The 24,946-nt window shown below is 45.7% G+C and overlaps 2 protein-coding genes across 3 annotated transcripts in view; both read left to right on the top strand.

Annotated features, from left to right (window-relative positions):
- Nucleotides 1–48: 48 nt before the first annotated feature.
- LOC103585563 (chromosome unknown open reading frame, human C14orf93) lies at nucleotides 49–19,162 on the top strand. The gene is made up of 7 exons (XM_008566565.1): nucleotides 49–96; nucleotides 9,267–10,316; nucleotides 12,399–12,719; nucleotides 16,932–16,993; nucleotides 17,463–17,566; nucleotides 18,267–18,379; nucleotides 18,656–19,162. Exons 2-7 carry the CDS (start codon nucleotides 9,717–9,719, stop codon nucleotides 19,067–19,069), a joined length of 1,614 nt encoding a protein of 537 aa, XP_008564787.1. The 5' UTR covers nucleotides 49–96; nucleotides 9,267–9,716; the 3' UTR covers nucleotides 19,070–19,162.
- Nucleotides 19,163–23,109: 3,947 nt separating this feature from the next.
- Nucleotides 23,110–24,946, top strand: part of AJUBA (ajuba LIM protein) — a 9,947-nt gene continuing 8,110 nt past the window's right edge. Inside the window, exon 1 of one of the 2 annotated variants that reach the window (XM_008566563.1) lies at nucleotides 23,110–24,495. In XM_008566563.1, the coding sequence (XP_008564785.1) occupies nucleotides 23,487–24,495 (1,009 nt within the window). In that variant the 5' untranslated portion in view covers nucleotides 23,110–23,486. The remainder of the gene's footprint in view (nucleotides 24,496–24,946) is intronic. The other variant, XM_008566562.1, reaches the window with a different exon arrangement.

The following is a 24,946-nucleotide window of genomic DNA, read 5'->3' as shown; positions in this document are numbered from 1 at the left end:
GGCGGGCGTCCGGGGAGGGGCGGGGCCTGCCGGCTCCAGCTCCGCGAGTCCTCCTTTTTGCACACACACGAATACAAAGAGCCATACGACCTTCGGGTATCCTTTTTCCATTTTTTTCCTCCTTAGTCTTGTGTGTGTTTTCAAAATTTTTAAAAATAGAGATCTGTGGCAGTGCTGGGGTGAGGAAACTGTTGCTAAGGGGAATTTGCTCTTTCCCCCATTTCTTTTTCTGTCTCTCTTCCTCTTTCTTTTTCCTGGTCAATGTTTTAAATATACCAAGAAGTTGAGACGCAGGATGGCCGTGTACAACTGTTTCCAGCCAAATTTATAGGGATTTTTTTTCTTTTTGTTATCACATTTTAAGAACTGGTAAATTTTTGTGGTGGAGGGATTTAAAAAATATAGCCGCTTGGGAAGTATAGATTTCTTTTTTAAGTGGGCTGAGGGGATAATGTAAATTTCTGCCACAGGCAACGTCGAACGAAGCAGAGATTTGAGGCTCCCTCACAAAGCCTTGGCGTGCGTTTTACACACCCGACCCTAGAACCAAAACCAAGTGGCTCGGCTGTGGCAATTGTCCAAGGCCAATAGGTTAAAAATATTGGGATAATATAATTGAGACACTCATTTCCCTGGGGAGGGGAGGAGTCCTTACAATGTGTCTTGCACACACATTTTCTTGAGGAAATTTCTCTGTGTGCGCGTGTGTGTGTTGATTGAAGCAAATAATTTTGTAATTTATCTTGGGATTTATTCTTTTTGTAATGTACAGTATGCGTATATGTACCATATCAGATTGTATTTCCAAAAGTGATTACCTTTTGTTTTATGTGTGCAAAGCAGCACCTAGGATGTGTGTGTGTTTTCTGTTGTGTTCCCAATTGTGATAAAAATAGGGTTTCGTGTGCAAAGTAGAACTTAGAAGAAACCCTTTTCCTACCATACTTAGGCACTTTCATTCTATGTGCATTTAGTATATTTTTCTGCTCCTTGTAAAGGATCAGATAGTGAATAATTAAATAATTGCCAGGGAGTATATAGTCCATGTGGCAAATGAGGATAGACAATTTATTGAATCTGTGGTTCAAAGCCTTCTTTAGTGGCTGTTTTGCCTAAATGCTTTTCCCTTTTATTGTCTCACGTTCTTAAATGTACAGCTGTGTATATTTTGGCCTTTATGTGTGGTTTGGTTGGTGTATAGTGAAGGAAACTTCTTTCTTGGCTTTTTGACAAAATGGTCGTTTATTTGTTGGGAGTTGTTTGAAAAACTCCACAGCTGGCAAAGTATCAGGAGAAGATCCACTCAAGTCCAATTCTCGAACATCGTTCACGGTGATGGTGATGGGGGGCCAAGAGGAGGCAAAAGCAAATAGTAGGAGGGATAAGAAATGCATTTTGAATATGTTGCATTTTTGGAACGAAAAGCCTTCTCTTGGTGTCACAGAGAACAACAGGCTCGGATCAGAGCCTCCTGTTATCAGAGCCATATTCTCACTTCATTGTTAAAAAACAAAACCAATCTTGTCTCCTCACCTGTATCCAAATCTGTATTCGCAGATTGGAGTGAAAGCATAGGAAATATATGGGGTCATGAGGGAGAAACTGGAATGTCACAAGTGTAGTAGCAACCTGAAGACAAAAAAGTATCTACTCTGGAGTTCAGATTTCATTTCAACAAAACCTCTGTGTGATGATAATACATTTCCATTCCTCAGCTAGTGCCCTCCTCTATTTCAAGCAGTACTTAAGACACGTAAATAACTACTGCAGTAAAATTATTTGTACAATAACGAAAGTGGCCCTGAAAGGGGCTCTCTCGGTTTCTTACCTGCACTAGGTATTTTTATTCCCTTATCAGTGCAAGTCAATCAGTGCCTAATAAATACTGGCTCGAATGTGGATCATTCCACAAGTTTAGATCTGCATTTCTTTGAAATCTAGTCAGATTCTAGTGACCTTTGTGATCACAACAGTGATAGGAATTTTTAATGGAGTTTGCCCTTTCTAGCTCCTTTCCGCATCACTGCAGGTCATCACGTACACCTTTACCTCACTTTTTAGCTTCTCATTATGGGAGAGATCTCCCAGAGCAGTACACAGCCCGTGTCCTGATTTCCTAGGCTATTTGATTTCTCCATCTGAGAACCTAGGTTCATATCCAATGTCCTCGTTTTAAGTTTCTCTCTTTATAAGAAAGGAGAATTCCTCACACGGTCTTCTTAGCAAAGCAAAGCAAAACTAAAACTCAGTTGAGTTTGCTTGGGAATCCGCGGGGCCCCTAGAAGTGAAAACTCCTTTGCACTAAGAGGAACTGCCACTTTACAAGTGATATCGGAAAGATCTGTAACCAAGGCCAGCAGGAACTAAAAGCCGGCCATCACCAAACGTATGAAACCTATTTGTGGCCAATGTACTTATAGTCGTGTACACACAGCTTTGTGAGCAGCTGAGAACAATAGCGAGTAAACCAAAAAACGAGCTAAAGATGGCGCCTGACGGCCTTGAAAAAGGCTCGCAGTCGTTTCCCTCCCTGAAGAGGCCCCCCCTCCCTGGCTCGTCGACTGACTGTGAATTGCAGCCAATAGGCGTCCCTGGACTTACTCCCTCGTCGCTCAACCGCCAATCACCGGGAGACGGAGGGTCCGCGGGACTGTGTGCGGGACTGTGCCTCCCCGCGTGCGCGCGCTTGCCGGGTACACGAGCGGGCGCCGCCAATTCGGGCAGTCCGGGCGCCCGCCTCGGCCTAGCCGAGTCAGCGGGCGCGGTAGCGCGGGGAACACGCGGTGGAACGCTCGTGGGGCTGATAAAGCGGGAGCCTAGCGCCAGTCCCGCGGAGAGCGCCACCCTCAGCCCAAGTCCTCAGAGCTTTCGTGGTCTTGTAGTCTACCCACGGTGATCCGGCGAGATTCACGACCGCGCCTCGGGCCACTCCGCTCTCCGCCGCCCTCCCCGGAATTACCCTCTTTCCCTGGGCCCCCCAGGGCACACGATGGTTGGGCACAGTGGCGGGTCGCCCTGTCCCCTACGGCCTCGAGAGCAGTGCCCGATCTCTGTGTTGCCTGCGACACTGCGACCTCCCTTTCAGTAGCTGATTTCACCGTGTCTCATCCGAAATGGTTCTGCTGTCCCTGGTGCCCACCTTGTCATCTTTGACTAAAATTTAATCAACTAACATTTACCGAGGGCTCGCTGGGCACCTGACAGAGTTCTATGAGCTAGTTTTTCATTTTTCTTTTTTTCCAGAAAGGCAGCAAGAGTCCTCCGAGCACATTTATATGAAAGCCTGAAACCGGAATTTTAATCTTACCAACTTGCACTTTAGCAAATGCAAATAAAAAGGAATACTGTATTGGGTTAAAAACTCTTGTCCTACTGTACAAGTGTACTTGGAATTTTCGGATTACATGGAATCTTTTTAAGACCCCATTCTGCCCTCTGAGTATACAGTTCTTTTTTTTTTTTACCCCTAAAAATGAAGTCTTAGGTTTTTTTTGCAGCTCATTACAGACGTCACTCTTTTCAAATGTAGGAAAATTGTATATTATGGTATTTGTGTACCTGGTCTGGTGTGATAAGCAGCTTGTTTCTTTCTTTCTTTTTTTTTAAAGATGACTGGTAAGGGGATCTTAACCCTTGACTTGGTGTTGTCAGCACCACGCTCACCTAATGAGCTAACCGGCCATCCCTATATGGGATCCGAACCCGTGGCCTTGGTGTTATCAGCACCACACTCTCCCGAGTGAGCCACGGGCCAGCCCAGCAGCTTGTTTCTGATAGAAATAGGTTTTGAGAGGACCCTCTAACAGGTGAGCCATTTTACACCTTGAAATGGAAGAGCAGGGCTGACCAGCATAGCAGGAAGTTTTAAGTGGCCATTATCCTTTATTTCATTTTTAAAATGAAGATTATGATATGAATTGCCGTGCTTCCAGTAATCATATTTAAGGAAGTCCATTGCTAGCATGACCCCGAATGAGTCAAGGACCTGTTATAAAAACATACATCATCTGAGTGATACCATATCATACACTATTAAATAGTGAGAAAACTTTTATTTTTTATAGTTTGGAGGTGAAAGCAGTCATGCAGAAAATTTAAACTCAGAATGGGGAGAAAGCAAGCAAGGGAACTGCCAAGAGTATGATATATTTAGTCCTAACAAAAATACATGTGACTTGGGAGGAAAGGGATAGTTAAGATTAGGGACAGTCTCACCATGAGCTGTCTATCTGAAGGAGATGAGTTTTCTTCCTTTTTTTTTTTATCTAAATACTTATGAAAAATATCAAAATTACAGAAAAGTATATTTTCTAGGCTCATTTCACATGTATTAAAATTAGACCAATACTGAAATGAACTCCAAACACATATATTTTATATTTTATGTCAAACCTGAGTTTGACATCTACTGTCACATTGTGTTGGCAACTCATCATAAGATTGAATGAAGATTTTTTTCTTAACACCCAATTCTAAAAGTTGATAGCATTTTGTAAAAGGCATGAATATTATTCTATGGTGGTCCATCTTGTTTATTCCTATTTTTTCTTTCTTGAACAAAAATATAAACTTGGTTTTAAAAAAATTATTTAGCAATCTGAAATTTCAAAAGTTGACAGTATTAATATTTAATAATAGATTGGGGAAAAAATTAACAATAATGACATTGCCTGGATAATTTACTAGTGTTAACTATTGCTCTGCCAAACATTCCATAGATTGCTTCATGGATTATTGAATTAAATAGTTATATATGAAAAGTAAAATAAAGATATCATAATAGGGCTGGCTGGTTAGCCTGGATGGTTAGAGCACGCAGTGTTATAACACACGCTAAGGTCAAGGGTTCAGATCCCCGTGCCAGCCACCACCACCAACAAAAAAGATATAATAAAGTTTATTCCCTGGGAAATAAGTTGTATGCTATGAAGACACTCTTTTTACTTTGGAGAGATTTTTCTCAGTATGAATAATTCAAATTGATAATAGAACTATATTATAGACACTACCACATTATCTGTTACAATCTATAAGTTCTTTTCTAGTACTCCAGATGTGACATAATTACTCTTGCATTTTTCTGTCACTAGCTTAAGGTTCTCTAGCTGACCCCTGCTTTAAGAGTTTCCTCAACTTGGTTTCAAAGTCCTCTATTAACTCTCTTCACTTTACTGTATAAGCCCTTTTCCTCTGACCTCTCAGATGTACCTGTTAAGTCCTGTAATATTTGTTTTTTCTTTCTAGAATGTCTTACCACCCTACCAGTTCATTTTGTACATTGCTCAAGGCTCATTTGGAGGTTTTTCTTCTATAAGAACTCTTGTATGATTTCATTCTGTTGATCTTTCCATTATTTTGAAGTAAACTCCCCAGGAATTTTTTTCATCTATATCATATTTTTAGACACTTGTGTGTATTTTGCTTTGTTTTTATTCCATGTTTAGAACATTTCATGTTCTTCAGGCATTCCCATTTTCAAATATGTTGTAAGCTCCTGGCATGTAGGGACTTTGTTCTTCATTTGAATACTTGGTAGCAATCCATTTTGGTGAATCATCTTTTACATGGCCTTACATATAGAGAATTTTCAGAAACAGCTTTTTTTTTCCCACTTACCTTTTCTAGTCTTTTTTTGGTTTTTGGCGGGGGTGGGATGGCTGGCTGGTATGGGGATCTGAACCCTTGACCTTGGTGTTAGAACACCACACTCTAACCAACTAACAGGCTAGCCCCCACTTACATTCTCTAATGGTAATATATGCCAGTATGGAAATTAGTGTTTCGTTTTTAATCACTGATCCAGCATTTAAGTTGTCTGGTTAATAAATGTAATGTAAAATACTCCTTTATTACCTGCTGACCCCAATTTCTTTCCATGTCTTAGAGTTTAGGTGGGAGACTATAGCAGGAGGCACAGAAATCAAGTCAGCAAGTGTCCATGGAAACCAAAAAAGAGTTATTTGAATGTACATTGTGCTGCATTGCACTGTATTAGGTTTTTAATAGACAGCTTAATTCAAGAAAACACCTATTTGTTGCCCTGAATGCAATATTTTAAATGGGCATAGTATGGTAATACTCAAAGTAGAAAAGCAGAAAGGAAATGGAGGAACAAAGTGAACTCAAAATAGGAAAATACACTTAGAATTAAAAACTAGCAGAGTTTGGGACCAGCCCGTGGCTCACTCGGGAGAGTGCGGTGCTGATAACACCAAGGCCACGGGTTCGGATCCCATATAGGGATGGCTGGTTCGCTCACTGGCTGAGCGGGGTGCTGACAACACCAATCCAAGGGTTGAGATCCCCTTACCGGTCATCTTTAAAAAAAAAAAAAAAAAACTAGCAGAGTTCAGTATCTTTCTTTCTTTCTTTTTTTTTTTTTGGCAGCTAGCTGGTTTAAAGATTGAACCCTGGCCCTTGGTGTTATCAGCACCATACTCTAACCAACCAAACTAACCAGCCAGCCCAGAGTTAAGTATTATCCTTAGTATAAGGCCTAGTCATGATAGTAAGTAAATTGCAAATACTATTTTCTCAATTACCTTTCTAATTTGCATCACAGAAGGTTTTATACTTACAAATGCATGCTTACAGACTAGAACTTATTGTTTCTTAGAAATTTGATATTAAATTTAGGGACAAATTTTCCCAAATTCCATTTCAAGCCACTGCATTTTATTCAGAATTAAGGAATCAGGATGGTGTCCAGGGTGGGAAAACAAAAATTTACAGGAATAATCATAATATCATCCAGCTGCTATTTGTGGAGTCCCAACCATGTGCCAGCACTCTGTAGGTACCTAATATATATTATGTATAATCTTCACAAGAACACTCAAAGTAGGCAGAGATGAGAAGACTGGAACTCAGAAAACTGAAATAATTTGCTCAGGTTCACACAGCCTATAAGTGGTGCTGCCAGATAAGAACCTCATTTTTTTTTTTTCCTGCAGTACAGAGCTGTTTTGGAAAGGTGACTGAAGAAAGACCATTTAAAGGAGAAGGGAAGGGGCCGGCCCCATGGCTCACTTGGGAGAGTGCAGCGCTGGTAGAGCTGAGGCCACGGGTTCGGATCCTATATAGGGATGGCCAGTGTGTGCTCACTGGCCGAGAGTGGTGCAGACCACACCATGCCGAGGGTTGCAATCCCCTTACTGGTCAAAAAAACAAAACAAAACAAAACAAAAAAAAACAATGCTCACTGGCTAAAGGAGAAGGGAAGGCCTTGAGGCAGGCTTAACACTGGTAGAGGTAACAGTCTCTTGCAACGGGCTGGCTGGATAGCTCAGTTGGTTAGAGTACATCCTTATAACACCAAGGTCACAGGTTCAGATCCCCATACCAGTCAGCTGCCAAAAAAAAAAGTCTCTTGCAAGAAAGATTAAGTGTGCAAGGCAAGAGAACTGAGTACAGCAATTGTCACTTTGGCACCTGAAGGGGGTTGGACAGCCCAGTGTCCCAATCTGATGCATCTTAATTCCTGACTTTACAAATACTGAACCCATTTGTGAAGCATTTGTATACTGCCATCTACTATTAGCAAAACATAATTTTCTTTTTCTCACAGCTTCCATGTATAAGGCTAAACTCCTTGCATGATGTTGGTTTTAAAAACAAAAACAAAAAAAACCCTATAGAAGCAGTGTAGACCCTTATTTAGGAAGGAAAATAATACGTGAATGATTCATCTATAAGTTGACATGGAATCGCTTAGTGCTTTCCTTTAACCTTTAGTTTTAATTTGGTTTAACCTTTAGTTTCAGGTTTAGCTGTGCCTTCCAGTGACTTTAATGACAGGGAGGTGGTAAATGGATTTGAGTTAAGTTCTTGCAAGAAGTGAATACCTGTCACAGAAAAGCCATTTTTTCGATATATGTGGTAGAAAGAGCAAATTAAAGACTATTCTTTAATAACCAAATGTAATTAAAATGCATTGTCAGATTTATGTCTTAGTATCTCAGAGGCATTGATATTGCCTGTTTCTGAAATGAGATTGCTGATTCAAAAAAAAAAAAAAAAAAAAAAAAAACCCTTCAATGTATAGAAAATTCTCCTAACCTCCTCCTCCTCTTTTGTGATGTTATGATATAATTTACAGAGTAAGATGGAAATGTATTTCTCAAGGAAATTGTAAACATACTTAAGGTTTTGTCACTTATGGAGCTTTAAGCAGAAGGATTCTTTTTTCTATAATCAAGTATCATTTAGAAAATGACAATATTTATTAAGTTCCTTGGAGTGTTCTTAGTGGTACAAATCAAACCCCCCCCTCCTTTATTTTTTTTTCCCTTCTGGAGTAGTTTGGTTGCTTAACTACAGTAATTCAAGATAGGCAGTTTGGTTTATCACTGATATTCTAGTTTCTCCTTTTATGGGGGCTGGTCATGTAGGCAAAGTGGCAGCATAGCTACTTAAACATTCTTGTTGAACTTTGGCTTCTCCCTTACAGAGCATGAGAAGTGGAGACAAGGGGCCCCACAGTTGATTTTTCTGGGCTGCTGACTGGAGGATTCAGGACAGCTAGTTTCCTTTGCCCGGGCTAGAGGCCCAGGTATACAACTATGAGAGCAGAGGGGCTGTGCAGCCCTGGGTTACCCCATCTCAGTTCCCTGATCCGGCTTTTCATTTCATTTCCCTACCCCCATCCCCAAAACATTTATGATGCAATAGTGAGAGGTTGGTGACATGTTGGGGGCTGCAGTGATCCATGTATTCCTTATTTAGGAGTCTTACTCTGAATGAAAATTATAGAGGAAGAATCATGATGGTTTATGTCAACAAAAAAGTGGTATCAGGGGCCGGCCCGTGGCTCACTCGGGAGAGTGTGGTGCTGATAACACCAAGGCCACGGGTTCGGATCCCATATAGGGATGGCCGGTTAGCTCACTGGGTGAGCGTGGTGCTGATACCACCAAGTCAAGGGTTAAGATCTCCTTACTGGTCATCTTAAAAAAAAAAAAAAAGTGGTATCAGTTAAAAAATATACAACACTAAATTGAAAGTAGCAATAACTGTATTTTACTGTATTCCTCTGACCTTGAAAAAGACATAAAACTTCTCTGTGTGTCTCTTTTCTGGGCCTGGGGTAATATGTGTTTCCTAGCGCTGTTGTGTAGATGAGATAACCTACATGAAGTGTTCTAACTCCTTAAGGGATGATATCAAAGGAGAAAAATAAGATATTGTTATTACAGTAAAGATAGTAAGGAGGAGGAAGAGGAAGAGACACATCTACATTTTCTTCCTTAATCTTCTGATCTTTCCAGATACCAGTGGGTACTTTTGAGTCCCCTCTCTGTTCCTTAGGTTGCAGTGGTGGAGAGTTCTATGCTTGAGTGCAGAGGAATGCCTTCTACACTTTGAAACTGTGTTCATCAGGAAGACCTTTGTAGGCGTCACCCTTTCAGTAAGGGGCGAATGTGACACTCAGTGTGTTATGCAAGGGGAGCCTAGGATCTGCAAATAGAAGAAGCATCTCTCTCCCCTCCGCAGGCTGAGGAAAGGCAGCCATGGACTGTGTGCTCGTTCATGACTTGCCTACTCCTCCTTCACAGAACATGGCCTGGTGCCCGGGCCCCTCTGACCACTCTTGATGAGAAAGGAAAGTTAATCCAAAGAGGCCAGTGCTTCCTTCCAAACTTGTGAAGTCCGGTTGACGAAGACAGCTTTTGGAGCGGTCTGGTGGTGTGAGCCAGTTGTTACTGCCCCCATCAACCATGTCCTTCAGTGCCACCATTCTCTTCTCCCCTCCCAGTGGCAGCGAGGCCAGATGCTGCTGCTGTGCCTGTAAGAGCGAGACTAGCGGGGCCAGCACAGGCTCTCAGGGTGGGAATCCTCCTCCCAGCACCCCCATCACAGTGACTGGACATGGCCTGGCTGTTCAGAGCTCAGAGCAGCTCCTGCATATCATCTACCAGCGGGTGGACAAGGCAGTGGGTCTGGCTGAGGCCGCCCTGGGTCTCGCCAAGGCCAACAATGAGTTGTTAAAACGTCTCCAGGAGGAAGTGGGTGAGCTAAGGCAGGGGAAAGTATCCACCCCTGATGAAGACGGGGAAAGCCAGGCACGTAGTTCCCCACCTGAGGAGCCTGGGCCTCTCAAGGAGAGCCCCGGAGAAGCCTGCAAAGCCCTGTCTGCTGTGGAGGAGGAGTGTGATGGTGTGGGCAGCGGTGTGCAGGTGGTGATCGAGGAGCTGTGGCAGCTGGGCGCAGCTTCGGCAGTGGGGCCTGGGCCGCTGGGCTTCCCAGCCACACAGAGAGACCAGCGGCTCCCAGCGTGCGCCCTGGCTGCCAGCGAGGGTGCCCCGCTGCTCAATCCCGTGAGTGCAGCAGGAGAGTGTTGTTGCCCTTTAGTGCTCTTCCTTGGCCTCTTTTTCTCTCTTTCTCTTCTCTCTTTTCTTTCCATCTTTAAATCTTTCTTTTGTTTGTATTTGTGATAAATACCAAATTCCCTTTGCCTTCAGGGATAGTCAGCACTCCTGTTTTCCTCTTCAGCCTCTTTGGCAGAGGTCAGTTTTTGGTGTGTGTGGTGACGGGAATGTCCTTTGCTCTCTCTCCATAGCTCCGTATGGCACTCACGGCTGCCCCATGGGCTCTGCCTCTCCTGGCGAGAATGCCTGCTGTGCACTGACTGCTCATTCATATTTTATCATGGGCCCTCTGCATGCCAAGAGTTCAGTACAGAGGGAGATGGGAATGTGGAGGGGAGAGACAGAAGTGGAGAGAGAGGGAAGGACAAAGATAAAGATGATAGAAGACAGGTATGGGGGAGGAGGCAGTGGAAATGAAGGGGCGAGGAAGGAGAAAAAGTGCAAAAAGGAGCATAAAGAAAGGCGAAGCTAAGTGGAAAGAGAATTTACATACGAGAGGTAAGGTGAGAGTGAGGTAGAGAAAAGGAAATAAAATGCAGAAAAGTTGACAATTGAAAGTTAATAGTAAAAGAACAACACATAGGGAGAAAGAGGGAAGAAAGGACGGAAGCAAGTGAGCATATTTTTGAGCAGGAAAAGACACAGAAGTACATTGTGCTATTTCAGTTTCTTTACTGCTCAAGGGCCATATGAGGAGGAAAATCCTGGCTGGGTAGAGTAGGAACTGCAGAATGTCACACATGGAAGTAAGAAAAGGAGATGGAGCCACTACAGCGATCATAGAGATGGGAAAATAACAGATGTGTTGCCACTTAAGACACAGTGGGAGGTCTGTCGACTCTCCTCCACCTTATTCTCTGCCTGCCCTCTCTCTCTTCCTCTTCCTGCCATGAGGAGACTTAGACACCCAGAAAAGACTAAAGGAGCAGAACACACAGGGTAGACGGGAGGGATGAAACCCCCAGACCATCTGCCAGATCTGAGGAGTGAATATAGAAGCTCCTCTCTCCCTCTCCAGTGTAACATGGCAACTGGTAATTGCTCTCCGAAGGCACAGCTGTGTGGGTAGTGGGCACTGCTGCTCACCCCAGCCTGCCTGGTCAGGACTCTCAGTGGTTCAGGCCTGAAGGAGGAGGAACTGGAAGGTGGGAGGCAGGAGGGTGCCAGGCCAGGCACTGCCCTGAGCTGTGGGTTCTTTCAAGCAGGGAAGGCTTCCAAGCTGCCAGGATGGAATTAGATTTCACAGCGCAGAAAGCATCTCACAGGTCTATAAATCTCAGCCTCCTCCCCCGCTTCTTTCTGTGTGCATGTGGTTTTTTCCCCACTTTCACTGTTTTGTTTTCTTGGCTGCAGAATTCCCCCCTCCTTTCTTCCTCCCTCTCTCTACCTTGCTCTCTCCTTCCTTTTCCTGCGCCCTATGTCCTTGAGTGAGGGCACAGGCAGTCAGGTAGATGTCAGGGTCAGGGCAGCCAGATGTGGCTGGGGCAGGATCAAAGTGGGGGCACAGACTGGCCCTGCGAAGGGAATGGAGGATGGGCAAGGGGAGCACTCAGTGCCAGCCTCTAGGGATTTCTGACTTCATATCTCCCTCCTTTGCTCTCATTTTTCTTTTATTTCTCTTTATTGTTGTTACCATTTTATTTACTTGCTCCTTCTCTTGTTTGGTTTCCCTTTCTAGTCATTGCTTCCTCCCTCAACCCCTTTTGGACAAAACACTTATCTACCTACATTTCTTATACCCAAAAGCAAACCATAAATGACTACTCACAAACAGAGCATCAGAAACATGTCTTATCCTTGTAAGCAGCCCTACAGTAATGACCCAGCATGAGAGGCCCTGTACACACAAGAAACATTTGCCCAACACTCCCATAGGAGTCACAGAAAAATAAGCCATTGACCATTAAAGACTGTGCTAGATTCCCCCTTCTCTCCATTCTCTGTTCACTACTTTTGGTCAAAGAGTAATGGTTGACCAGGTTCCCCCAAACCTGGCTGGCTAATAGGCTGTTCTTTTTTTTATGTTCTTAGCTGGTGGATGATTATGTGGCTTCTGAGGGTGCAGTACAGCGAGTGCTGGTCCCTGCTTATGCCAAGCAGCTCTCACCGGCCACACAACTGGCTATCCAGCGGGCAACCTTAGAAACGGGGCCAGAAAATGGAACCAAGCCACCACCACCCCGCCCGGAGGACATGCTTAGTGCTGCTGCTGCACTGGACAGTACCTTGGAAGAGACAGGCCCTGGGAGCACTGGGGAGCTAAGACACTCTCTAGGGTTTACTGCGTCCCCATGCAGGACCAGAGGAAGTGGGCAGAAGAACTCCAGGCGCAAGCGGGATCTGGTACTGTCTGTGAGTGAGCTCAATTTCTATGTTTTTCTTCAGTTTGGAAAGAGAAGTGAAGAGTGAAGGGTGGGTTGATTTTAAGCTTCCCATATTGAATCAATGGTATCCCAAATCCTACTGGAGTAGGAGGGATAAGGAGACATTATTCTGTAGCCCTAGGGGTAGGCAGTCCCCTTGGTGTCAGTCTAGCTTTTAAGCTTTTCCAGATAAAATGATACCTTCCTTTAAAAGAGAAGGGAATTATATCACATCTCCCAGTATTCTAATAATCCTAATGGGAAGATCATTAAGGGATTGAGCAGACTGATCACCAAAGGGCAGCACTGGAAACTGCTTGCAAATTTAGTCAGTGTGCAGGGTAAGTGGCAAGGGGCTTCCTGGGTGGAAAAGCCAAGCTGTCCTGAGGTGGTCCCAAACCCCAAAGATACAGAAGGCCACTCAATTCATTATAAAGTTTTGGAGATTCTAGTCATTCCAAGAGCTTTTGTCAGGGAAGGGACTGGCCTGAACCAAGCCTGCCTGAAACCTTCTTGGTGCAGCCTGGATATTCTAGGAACATCCTGTTGAACTGGGGGCCCCCAGCCTGGCAGCTGCCAAACCTAGAGATCTTTCAGGGCAATCATTCTCAACTTGGGGTGATTTTGCCCCCAGAGGACATTTGGAAACATCTGGAGACATTTCTGGTCATTACCACTGGGGTAGGGGGTGGGGAGGTGGGGGAGAAGAATGCTACTGACATCTAGGGGCAGAGGCCAGTTATTCTGCTAAACATCCTACAATGCCCACAACAGCCCCCCCATAACAGAATTTTCCAGCTCAAAATGTAAATAGTGCAGAGGCTGAGAAACCTTCTAGGGTGATCACAGTCTTTTGGATCAACTTTGTGCCAAAAAGCTTTTTTCTGATAACCATGGGATGTTCCTGTCATTTAATATTCCTATTGACTGTAATGAGTTTCCATTTTCTGGATAAAGGCTGACGTGAAGTAACTGGAGAGTCCTGGTTGGGAGTAGAAGTCACACCCCACATCCAACCTAAATCCCATCATAATATATAGCCCATTTCTTCTTGTTATAGTCGTAGTAAAGACTGAAAACGTGTCTGGAGAATTACCATTATACCTCCTTTATCTGTATTACTTCCTTCTTCCTTTTCTTTTTCTCAGATACCGTCTTACTCTTCCTTTCATTCGATTTGTTTTTACATTGATGGATTCTTTTTTTCCTGGAAAGATACCATTCACAATCAGTATAAAATTGTTTCTAATCTTCATTTTGAATTTTGGTTATGTTTGGGGACATTTCCTCACTTATCAAGAATAGGGGATGAGTTCAGTTTTTCTGTCATGGATTTATGGTCCAAGAGGACCACTCTTGCTGCTAGTAACAGAAATGGAAGCATGTACCTAGAAATGCATTTCAAGGGATTTCCCAAAACTTCATAGTGTTTAAATCATAAATAAATGTGTGATAAGTATAACTTGCATAAAATCAGGATTCTCCATCACTTCCATTCCATTCCTGCCTCCTGCCTCCAGAGAGATATAGTGTTGAGGCCTGGCTTCTTCCTTATACTCCTTCTTCCTTCTTCTATTATAGTGCTTGAAGAGGATCTAGTGGACCAGTCGGGGATTTTCGCTGCCCACCACAGAGGAAGGTTTAAAATGTTCTTGTGCCAGACTGTGGGTTTAGAGGGGGAGGAATAGTTGCAGATCTTCACTGTTCCAATCTTTAGTCCTAGGAAGGAATCAAAGAGGCATCTCTCCAATTGGCTGGGGCTCCTGTAGATTGCTGCTAGGGATCCTGTGAACCAAAAGGACCAAACCAGAACTTTTAAAATTCCTGGGAAGGCTGCAGATTCCAGACACCCCTTGAGGAAATGTATTTATTTTTAGCTCACTCAGGAGGTAGGTGAGCCAGCAGCCTTTACAGTCTTAAAACTGCTTATTGTCTAGAGTATTTTTCCTTTTCCACTTCAAGCCTGGTTGGATTTTTATCAGCGGATCTCTTTCACGCCACTTGGAAGCTATGCAATTCTCTTTTTCCCTTCTTTTTTAAAACTCTCCCAAATTCTTTCTGGAGCATTCACCTATTCCTTTGTGATTCCTTAGGTTTGGACTTCTAACAGGTAAAATAACTATGTCGAATATGAAGCTAGTACAATGTCTTTTTTATAGACTGGAGATCCTAGCTATAAAGAGTTGATAATACTTTCCTAAGTTGGTATTGTCAGTCAGCCATAGAGGTAGAAGGATAAATTGGGGATTTCTGAATATGGAGCTGAAGCCCTTAGGTCAGGATATGAATCTGGTTTTTTTTTTGTTGTTGTTGTTTTAAAGATGACTGGTAAGGCGATCTTAACCTTTGACTTGGTGTTGTCAGCACCACGCTCTCCCAAGTGAGCTAACCAGCCATCCCTATATAGGGATCCGAGCCCGTGGCCTTGGTTTTATCAGCACCACACTCTCTCACATGAGCCACGGCTGGCCCTAGGATATAAATCAGTTAATTTGATACTGGGTAACGTCCATTGACTGAGGCAGCTTAGGATGAAAATATAATCAGAAAAACCAAAACTAAATTTAATAGAAGGAAATGTAAAATCCTGCATAAAAATTTAAAAAACCAGTTGCAGAATGGTGGAAACAGTAATCCATGAGAAAAAATGGACCTGAGTTGACTAAAAGCTCACTATGAATGAACTCTGTGATACTGTGAGTGGGGGTGAAAGTAACACCATCTTGGGTTTCATTCTGACAAGTGTAGAGTTCTACTCAGGGAAGTAATGCTCCCTTTGGCCAGATCTCAGCTGATGAGTTAGATTCCAAGCTCACTATGAATGAACTCTGTGATACTGTGAGTGGGGGTGAAAGTAACACCATCTTGGGTTTCATTCTGACAAGTATAGAGTTCTACTCAGGGAAGTAATGCTCCCTTTGGCCAGATCTCAGCTGATGAGTTAGATTCAAAAAAAAAGAAATGTTCAACAACAGAATAAGCTGACTCCAAAAGGAGTCTTTAGACATGTACAAGCAAAGCTAAAAGACAGCCCGTTTAATGATGTGAAAGGGAGATTGTGTGAAATAGTCTGTAAGGTTCTTTCCATCTTTTTTTTTTTTTTTTTTGGCATCTGGCTGGTATGGGGATCCAAACCCTTAACACTGGTGTTATAACACTGCACTCTAACCAACTGAGCTAACCAACCAGCCAGCCCTCCAAGGTCCTTTCCAACTCACATTTCTGTTATTTTAGATTTGTGTTTTTCAGATCATGGTGTGTGTACTCCTGGGATTTGTGGCAATGTGCAAATATATATATATATATATATATATATATATATATATATAGAGAGAGAGAGAGAGAGAGAGAGAGAGAGAGAGAGAGAGAGAAAGAGAGAGTTTGAGAGAGTGCATGCACATGCATGCAAGCATGCCATGGACAAACCTGGGGCTTTTTGTGGGTCATCAATTTTACTAGAAGATTTCAGAAAACATTTTTATATTAAAAGAAATACAGATGTATTTTGAGGAAAAACTGTAAATTTGCAAGAGTAGGGGGCTTTAATAAATGTCCACTTGTAGTAGCCTTGGTGTATGTATATTTACTCTCTCCTTGCTACTAGGGGTGTATTAGTAGAAATGTTTGAGACTCCCTGTTCCAGTGATCACATTACTCAGAAACAGTAGTAAAATCAGGAATGGTCCTAGAATCTTAATATAAATTAAATGAAAGGGGGAAAAAAGTTCCAATTAGAAATGCTCACTTGGGGAGCCAGCCTGTGGCTCACTTGAGAGTGTGGTGCTCATGGCATCAAGGCCATGGGTTCGGATCCCTATATAGGGATGGCTGGTTAGCTCACTTGGGAGAGCATGGTGCTGATAACATCAAGTCAAGGGTTAAGATCCCATTACTGGCCATCTTAAAAAAAAAAAAAAATGCTAACTTGGGCTGGCCAGTTAGCTCAGTTTGTTAGAACATGGTATTATAACACCCAGGTCAAGGGTTCAGATGCCCATACCAACAGGCTGCCAAAAAGAAAAAAGAAATACTACCTTGGATAGGCTGTCTGGCTAAGAAAGGGCATCTACAAAAAAAGCACTAAGGCTATTGGAAGAATTCAGGGAAAGAAACCTATAGGGACAATGCCTTTTACCCTAGGGACCAGGGGAGAGTTTTCATAATATCCGCTCCTGGCTTGATTCTGTTTTTTTCCCCCTAGAAATTGGTCCACAATGTGCATAACCACATCACCAATGACAAGAGATTCAATGGGTCTGAAAGGTATGGTCTTCTTGAAGAAAAAGAATCACAAGGTACTTTGCTAAGGAGAGGGAAGTAGAGGGGGATGCTCCAGTGAAATAATCAGGGTAAGCCTTCGATCTTTCCATTGTCCCTTGTATCTTGTCTTGGGCCATGGAGGAATCTACCACAAAGTTGATTAGTCCTGGGTATTTGTTTGTTTGGCTCTTAAAAAGCTAACTGCCTGGGCCCGCCCGGTGGTGCACTCGGTAGAGTGCAGCGCTTGGGAGTGCAGCAGCGCTCCCGCCGAGGGTTCAGATCCCATATAGAGACCGGTCCGCTCACTGGTTGAGCGCGGTGCGGGCGTGACACCGAGCGTTGCGATCCTGTTGCCAGTCGCAGTACGGGCACGACACTGAGGGTTGTGATCCTGTTACCGGTCACGAAAAAAGACAAAAAGGAAAAAAAAAAAAAGCTAACTGCCTTATTTACTCCTTTCTCCTTGTGGTAGCATCAAGTCCTCTTGGAATATATCAGTAGTGAAGTTCCTTCTGGAAAAGCTCAAGCAGGAGCTGGTGACCAGTCCCCACAACTACACTGACAAGGAGCTGAAAGGTGAGAAAAACTGATTTAACTGCCATCCCATCCTTTCCCCCTGCCCATTGTTGGTCAGAGAAGAGGCATAATGAAGATCAATTAGGCGGTTTTGTTAATAGTGGATTTAAAGCCCTTTCTTTGCTATTCTCACCTATAATATATATATTCATAAGATTACCCCAAATTGCCTTTTTATTCCCATACTCAGTCTGAAATAAAAATGGGAGAAGGAAAGGGCCAGAACACCATCATGCATTATGTTTATGCAGGGTCTGAATCTGAAGTGTTATAATGAGGAGGTCAGAAGCCAGGCCTGCCCTTCTGTCCCTAAATATGTCCTGGGTATTCTACTTTCCATGCTCACTTCTGTTATTTGTAGCTAACCCTGAAGTATTATGAAAGCTTCTGCTGAAAAAGTACTTGTAATCTGCTATCAGCAGAGTGTCAATAGGGGTAGGTTTAAGGTGGTGGAGGGACATAGAAGCAATTGGAGTTATCATTTTCTACTGGGAGATATTCAGGAATTAGTGTTGGAGATGGAGGTGGGCAAAGAGAGCTAAACCGAAGAGGAGTGAATAGATGGCGGTGGGTATGCCAAGAAAGCCCATCATCTAAACAGTGTTTCCCAACCTCCCTCCCATTCAGTAGGAATGCCTCATTAGGGCAGAAAAAAGGGCTGTGGTGCCTATTCTTGCTCCCTTCCTTCCCCTCCCTCCAGGAGCCTGTGTGGCCTACTTCCTTACAAAGAGGCGTGAGTACCGTAACTCTCTGAACCCCTTTAAAGGCCTGAAAGAAAAAGAGGAGAAGAAACTTCGAAGTCGCCGATACCGGGTAGGTTTCTAGGCCTTCCTTTCAAAATGGTAAACTCTAAACCTTAATAAGCCACATAGAAAGGGCCAGAGGACATGGCATCTGAGAGTATGGTTGAGAGCCAGGAATGTAGGCCGATAGAGGAGAAGGAGGGGAGCCAATCCTGATTTGACTTGGGGACTGGGTTTCCTTAGGCAGAGTTTACACACACACCTCCCTCTCGACCCAAACCCTTCCCCCAGATCTAATCTATAGTCTGTTTCTCTTCCTAATCTCTGTCCTGGGCTCCTACCTTAGCTTTTTGCCAACCGATCCAGTATCATGAGGCATTTTGGACCTGAAGACCAACACCTGTGGAAGGATGTGACAGAAGAGCTGATGTCAGATGAAGAGGACAGTCTTAATGAGCCAGGTGTCTGGGTGGCCCGCCCTCCCCGTTTCCGGGCCCAACGCCTCACAGAGCTCTGCTACCATCTGGATGCTAACTCTAAGCATGGCACTAAAGCTAACCGTGTATACGGGCCTCCCTCAGACAGAATGCCTTCTGCTGAAGCCCAGCTCCTTCCACCAGAACTTTATAATCCTAATTTCCAGGAAGATGAGGGAGGTGATGAGAATGGACCTGTCTCCCCATCTTTTGACCAATCCCACAAAACTTGCTGTCCTGACTTGAGCTCATTCATTGAAATCAAGGTGGAAAAGGATGAGTAAAGTCTATAACCAAGAATAACTCTGGCTTCTGCCACTCCCCACGTCCTAGAAATGGGTCCCAGAATAATGAGATGCCTTCCGCAGTCTGAGAAAGCAAATTTGCCTCTCTTCTTAACACAGTCTCCATGGCAAGTGGTAGCTGGAAGCTTTGAGGGGATAAAAAACTTATCTAAAAGGGGGGCAACTCCCTCCAGTGTGAATGGCAAGCTAGAAAATGCTTATTTGTAAGCATAAACAGTGCCTCAGAGGATCATGGGATGAGAAAAGGAGCACATGTGCCTTTGTCTCTGAGTTGATCCCCCCCCTGGGTTTCACCCAAAGCTCTGGGGAAGGAGCCCAGATGGTTGTCCCTTTTGCTTCCTCATGTCTGCTGGGATGGCTCTGCAGTGGAAGCCGAACAGGACCAGTCCAGAATAATACTGCCACCTGGTGGGCAGTTTCAGTCATGGGCTTGATTTCTTCTGAGCAAGAGAACATGAGCTCCATCACTATTTGGGAATTGGGATCTAGATACAATAGCTATTGTTTACTTTTTAAAAAAGCTATTGTTTATTGAATTATATAAGGAATATTTTATTATTCCCTTCTTACAGACAAGGAAATTAAGGCTTAAAGAGTTCTCATGTCTCACCAGCAGCTTCTCTCCCACCAAGCAGAATACACAGCTTTGTAGCTATTTCTTAGTCCTTGTTGGCCAAGCTGTATTTTGAGGAAGGTGTATGTGTGTGTGTGTGCGCGTGTGTGTGTGCACACACGCACATTTTGAATAGACTGAAAAGTAAAAATTGCTTTATATTCATTCAGTCAGTCATACAACAAATATTGATCGCTTCTTAGGTGTCAAGTACTGTGCTAGGTGCTATGGATACACTACTGATAAGGACAGAGCTGATCAGAGGTTTTATTGTCTAGTCAAGAAGCCAGGCAATTAAGTAGGCAACGAAATGAACTGTGATGAGGATGACCACGGGAGAGTGCAGAGTGCAATGGCAGTACACAGCAGGGGTAGCTAACCTACTCTCAGTGTGGAAAGCTGCTCAGAGGGACTGGTGTTTCAACTGATACCGGAAAGGGAGGAGTTAACCAGGAGAAGGGAAAGGGAGGCCAGGAGAATGTTCCAAACAGGGAACAGCTGGTACAAAAGTCCAGAGAGATGCAAGAGAGTACAGACAAGGTTAAATTCTTCTTTAAACCAGTTTGGGGAGAGGGTAATGCTGAGAGAAAAGGCTGAAGAGGTAGAAAGGCCTTGTAAAATATCTTAAAGAATATAAACTTTAGCTCAAGGGCAGTGAGAAACACTGAAAGGTTTTAAGCAGAGAAATGAAATGATTGGTTTTATGTATTAGAACAATCACTTGACCTCAGGGTATAAGATTGATTGCAGGGAGCAAGTCTTGGCCGAGGAACTTTTGCATTGGTTTAGGAGATAAAAGATGATGGCCTGACATATATAGTGGTGATGGGGGAGGACAGATTTAAAAGATATTTAGTAAGCAGAATTGATAAGACTTGGTGATTGACAGGGCTTCTTATAGGATGTGGTTGGATTTGAGGTCAAGGGAGAAGGGGGACATAGGGTTGATGCTCAGGTTTCTGGCTTAAGCAGCTAAGTGGTTAATGGTGCCATTTATTCATGGAATGCTGGAGGAGCCAGTTTCAGGAGGCAGGGAAGATGAGCTCTTTTTAGGGTGTTGGGTGCCTCTGAGACAACCAAGTGGAGATGCTAGTAGTCAGTTGAGTTTTTTAGTCCTAGAAAGTCTAGGCTAGAGATACGGATTAGAGAGTCATCTGTATATACAGATTGTAATTAAAAGTCTTGGGGATGAAGAGGACTTGTGGGACTCCCAGCTCCAATTCAGACTGTAGAATGGCTACCCCAAGGACATGTGCACTACTGGAGTATGCCCTATCAGTGTACCCTTCTTTCCCTTCATGTCTCTGCTTCCTGTTATTCCCTTAAAACACAGGCTGCATCCCCTAACTGTGCCCATTGTCACCTCCACCAACTCCTGGATGGGCCTTCTTGAATGGCTTCTCAATTTTTCATAAGATTTACTCACCCATCCTCACCCCAAAGGATCAAAGCTTCCAAATATTAGAGGCTGTGTGGATATTTTGTGGGGTTTTGGAGGGGAGGGGCTAGCCAATATCGGGATCTCAACCCTTGACCTTGGTGTTATCAGCACCACGCTCTAACCAAGCGAGCTCACTGGCCAGCCCTGTGAGAATATTTTTTTCTTTTTTCTTTTTTTAAAGATGACTGGTAAGGGGATCTCAACCCTTGGCTAGGTGTTGTCAGCACCACGCTCAGCCAGTGAGCCAACTGGCCATCCCTATATAGGATCCGAACCTGTGGCCTTGGTGTTATCAGCACCGCACTCTCCCGAGTGAGCCCACAGGCCGGCCCCTGTGAGGATATTTTGGATGTAAGTAATTGGAAGGAAGAATCCAAGTTCTCCTTTGCCATGTGGAGACAGGAAAGTATGTTTAATCCTGAAGATGGTGCTCACAGCAGTTTCTAGATGCAACCTGACAGCTCCCTTCTGTTACTACTGCTTTCAGTCCTCCCTGCTTCCAGTCCAATAATAAACTCTCCTCAGGATCAGAGAAAAGCTGTAGGCTTGACCAGGGAAACAGAAAGGCTGATTCTCAGGAGAGATGAGGTCAGGGAGACAATGCAGCAAGGACAAAGCAGCCAAATAATTTGTGCCAAATCAACCTCCTTTCCTTCCCTACTTCCTAATGCTGCACTAAAATTATAAACAAGTGTTCTAAATGTTGAGATGAAAATAATATGTATTTGTCTGCATATCATTTTCATACTCATTTACTATCTAAATACAAAGGAGTCATTTTACTTCTCCATTTTACTTTCTCCGCCCCTTGCCCTCGATGTGCTAGTCTCAGAAAAATCAGTTGGCTGGAATTTAATTTGGTATGTTTAGCTTCAGCCAGGGTTTCTTCTTTTCCTTCTAGTTTGGCCAATATCAGCCTCTTTTCTTTTTCCATCCTGATTATTTTCACTTGCTATTTCCTCTAAATGGCATTTCTTTTCTTCCTCTTAAATTACTACTTATTCTTTATCACCAATCTCCTGTGGGCCACTCAACAGGGGAGAGGTGTTCGCTAACCCTAAAACCAAGCCTTCCAAACCCATAGTCACCTGAAATATTTGCTAAAAATCTCATTTCCCAACACCAGGGGGTGTCCGTCTATCCCTCTATCTGTCCTACCACTAAGGTAGAGATTAGTCCCAAACCTTTCCTTACTCCTTTTCGCTGTTTTTACAAACACACTGTCTCCCTCCTCTCTCTTTAGAGATTAGTCCCAAACCTTTTACTCTCTTTTCACTGCTATTACAAACACGGTAAATCTCCCTCCCTCCCACTCCACCATCACTGAGCTTTGGATCCAAAAAGTGGTGTCTTTTCACTACAGTCTATGTTTGTCTCTCATTCTTTCTACACGAACTCTTGCTTGTCTTTGTGCATCCTCCGGTCTCCGCACCGCCGCCCCCCACCTTTGCGCCCATCTCAGTTCTTTCGCTACCTGTCCTCTACCTCTCAGTGGGCTTCCTCGCCTTTCAAGGCTATCTTTACGAACACGGCTCGGAAACTCTTTATTTATCTGCCTTTCTTTTTTCCTCTCCGTTTTCCACTTTGTAGCTCTCTCCCTGTCTTGCCACTTCTGTACCACTTTCTCTCCCACAGTCCCCACACTAGGAACAAAGTCACCGTGTTTGCGTACAACTTGCCTTCCACCGTTCCGTCTGTACCGCGACATTCCACCGTGCCCCTCCGCGCATTCCAACAGCAAACAAAGAGTCCCCTCCCCTCTCCCTCCACACTCTTTCCTGTTTCAGTTCTTGAGTGTTGTGGTCGCAGCTGCCCGAACTGCCCGTCGCCCTCCTCTCTCGTCCCGTCGGCGGATCTCCATCTCCGGGCAGTTACACCGGCGCCGCCCGCCCCCCAGCACTAAAGATCCCTGCGCAGACACCGGGTCGCTCTCGTGCACACAGCGCTCCGCCCTTCCTGGAAAGTAGATCCGGCCGGGCAGACAAAAGTTTGGGGGAGAAGTTCGGTCTGTGCAGAGTGTGAGAGCGAGGGGGGGCGGGGGCCGGGGAGAGCGGGGCGGTCTGGCGAGTCGACGCGTGAACAGATAGACCTGCGGACGGGACAGCCACGGCTATAGGCCCTTCTAGCTCCGCTTAATCCCTGATGCGCGGGGGGACGCAGCCCCTCCCGCTGGGGGATGCTGCGGGATTTCTGGCGTCGGGCATCCGGACGTCCCGCTGAACCCCTGCGCCTACCCCGTGCGCCTGAGGAACAGGAGTCCCACCGCAGGGAAAGCGAAGCGGCCGTCGAGACGCGACAGGGTGCCGGGAGGGGAGGGGGCTGGAGGCCCCAAGCCCGAGGACATGGAGCGGTTAGGGGAGAAAGCCAGTCGTCTGCTGGAGAAGTTCGGCCGCAGAAAGGGTGAATCTAGCCGGTCCGGGTCTGATGGGACCCCCGGGACGGGCAAGGGTCGCCTTAGTGGGTTGGGGGCACCTAGAAAATCAGGGCCCCGAGGAGCTACTGGGGGACCTGGGGATGAGCCGTTGGAGCCAGCCCGGGAGCAAGGACCCCTGGACGCTGAGCGGAATCCGCGCGGCTCCTTTGAGGTGCGGCGCTACGAAGGCTCCTTTCCCGGGGGGCCGCCGCCGCCCTCTCGGGCCTTGCCTCTACCTCAGTCATTGCCCCCTGATTTTCGCCTGGAGACCACGGCCCCAGCCCTAAGCCCCCGTTCCAGCTTCGCCAGCAGCTCAGCCAGCGACGCGAGCAAGCCGTCCAGCCCCCGGGGCAGCCTGCTGCTGGACGGGGCAGGGGCTGGCGGAGCCGGAGGTAGCCGGCCCTGCAGCAATCGTACTAGCGGCATCAGCATGGGCTACGACCAGCGTCACGGGAGCCCCCTGCCCGCGGGGCCCTGCCTGTTTGGCCCACCCCTGGCCGGGGCTCCGGCAAACTATTCCTCCGGAGGTGCTCCGTCCGCCTACCCGGAGCTCCACGCTGCCCTGGACCGACTGTGCGCCCACCGGCCCGCGGGGTTCGGCTGCCAGGAAAGCCGCCACTCGTATCCTCCCGCCCTGGGCAGCCCGGGAGCGCTAGTCGGGGCCGGAGTGGGAGCCGCGGGGCCCTTGGAGAGACGGGGGGCACAACCCGGACGACACTCGGTGACCGGCTACGGGGACTGCGCCGCGGGCGCCCGATACCAGGATGAGCTCACAGCGTTGCTGCGCCTGACGGTGGGCACCGGTGGGCGAGAAGCCGGCGCCCGCGGGGAACCCTCGGGGATTGAGCCGTCGGGTCTCGAGGAGCCGCCGGGTCCGTTCGTTCCGGAGACCGCCCGGGCCCGAATGCGGGAGCCAGAGGCCAGAGAGGACTACTTCGGTGAGTGAGAGAGAAACGGTTAGGTACGGGAAGGGACCCGTCACCGCATTCAGTTCTACCCTGCCCCGACGGCCCAAATTGCTGTTGCCCCGGGGTCCGAGGCGTAGACGCGGGACCAGAAAAGTGGCTAGTGGGGTGGATGGGGGCAGACCCCAGAGCGCTTGCCCCTTCCTACAGGGTTTCAAATGGACCACGGCTCCTTATTCCTATTAAATTCCAACCCGCTCATTATCTCGCGGTTCACAGTTTCTTAAGCATTACAGCCTGGGTTGTTCGCGGTTAGGAGGCCTCGTAGGGAGGGGACCAAGTGGGGCAGTGAGAGCATCCCCTCTTATTGCTCCCCCGTTCGCGGCGGTGCCCCTGCAGGCTTCTGCGCGCCGCGCCCCCGCCCGGGCCCAGGCTCCACCCGCAGGAATTCGGGGAATGCGCGTGTGGGGGGGTCGGGCGGGCG

The sequence above is a fragment of the Galeopterus variegatus genome, unplaced genomic scaffold (genome assembly GCF_000696425.1).
Source record: "Galeopterus variegatus unplaced genomic scaffold, G_variegatus-3.0.2 Scaffold253, whole genome shotgun sequence".
Classification (NCBI taxonomy): domain Eukaryota; kingdom Metazoa; phylum Chordata; class Mammalia; order Dermoptera; family Cynocephalidae; genus Galeopterus; species Galeopterus variegatus.
The sequence above is the reverse complement of the archived record's forward strand: the minus strand, read 5'-3'. Positions and strand labels throughout refer to the sequence as shown.

Bases quoted from the DNA above. Each gene is read 5' to 3' on its own strand.
- LOC103585563 (XM_008566565.1), top strand. From the start codon at position 9,717: ATGTCCTTCAGTGCCACCATTCTCTTCTCCCCTCCCAGTGGCAGCGAG. The intron at 12,720-16,931 runs GTGAGTGAGCTC...TTTTCCCCCTAG, and splicing joins AGCGGGATCTGGTACTGTCT to AAATTGGTCCACAATGTGCA. The intron at 17,567-18,266 runs GTGAGAAAAACT...CCCTCCCTCCAG, and splicing joins CACTGACAAGGAGCTGAAAG to GAGCCTGTGTGGCCTACTTC.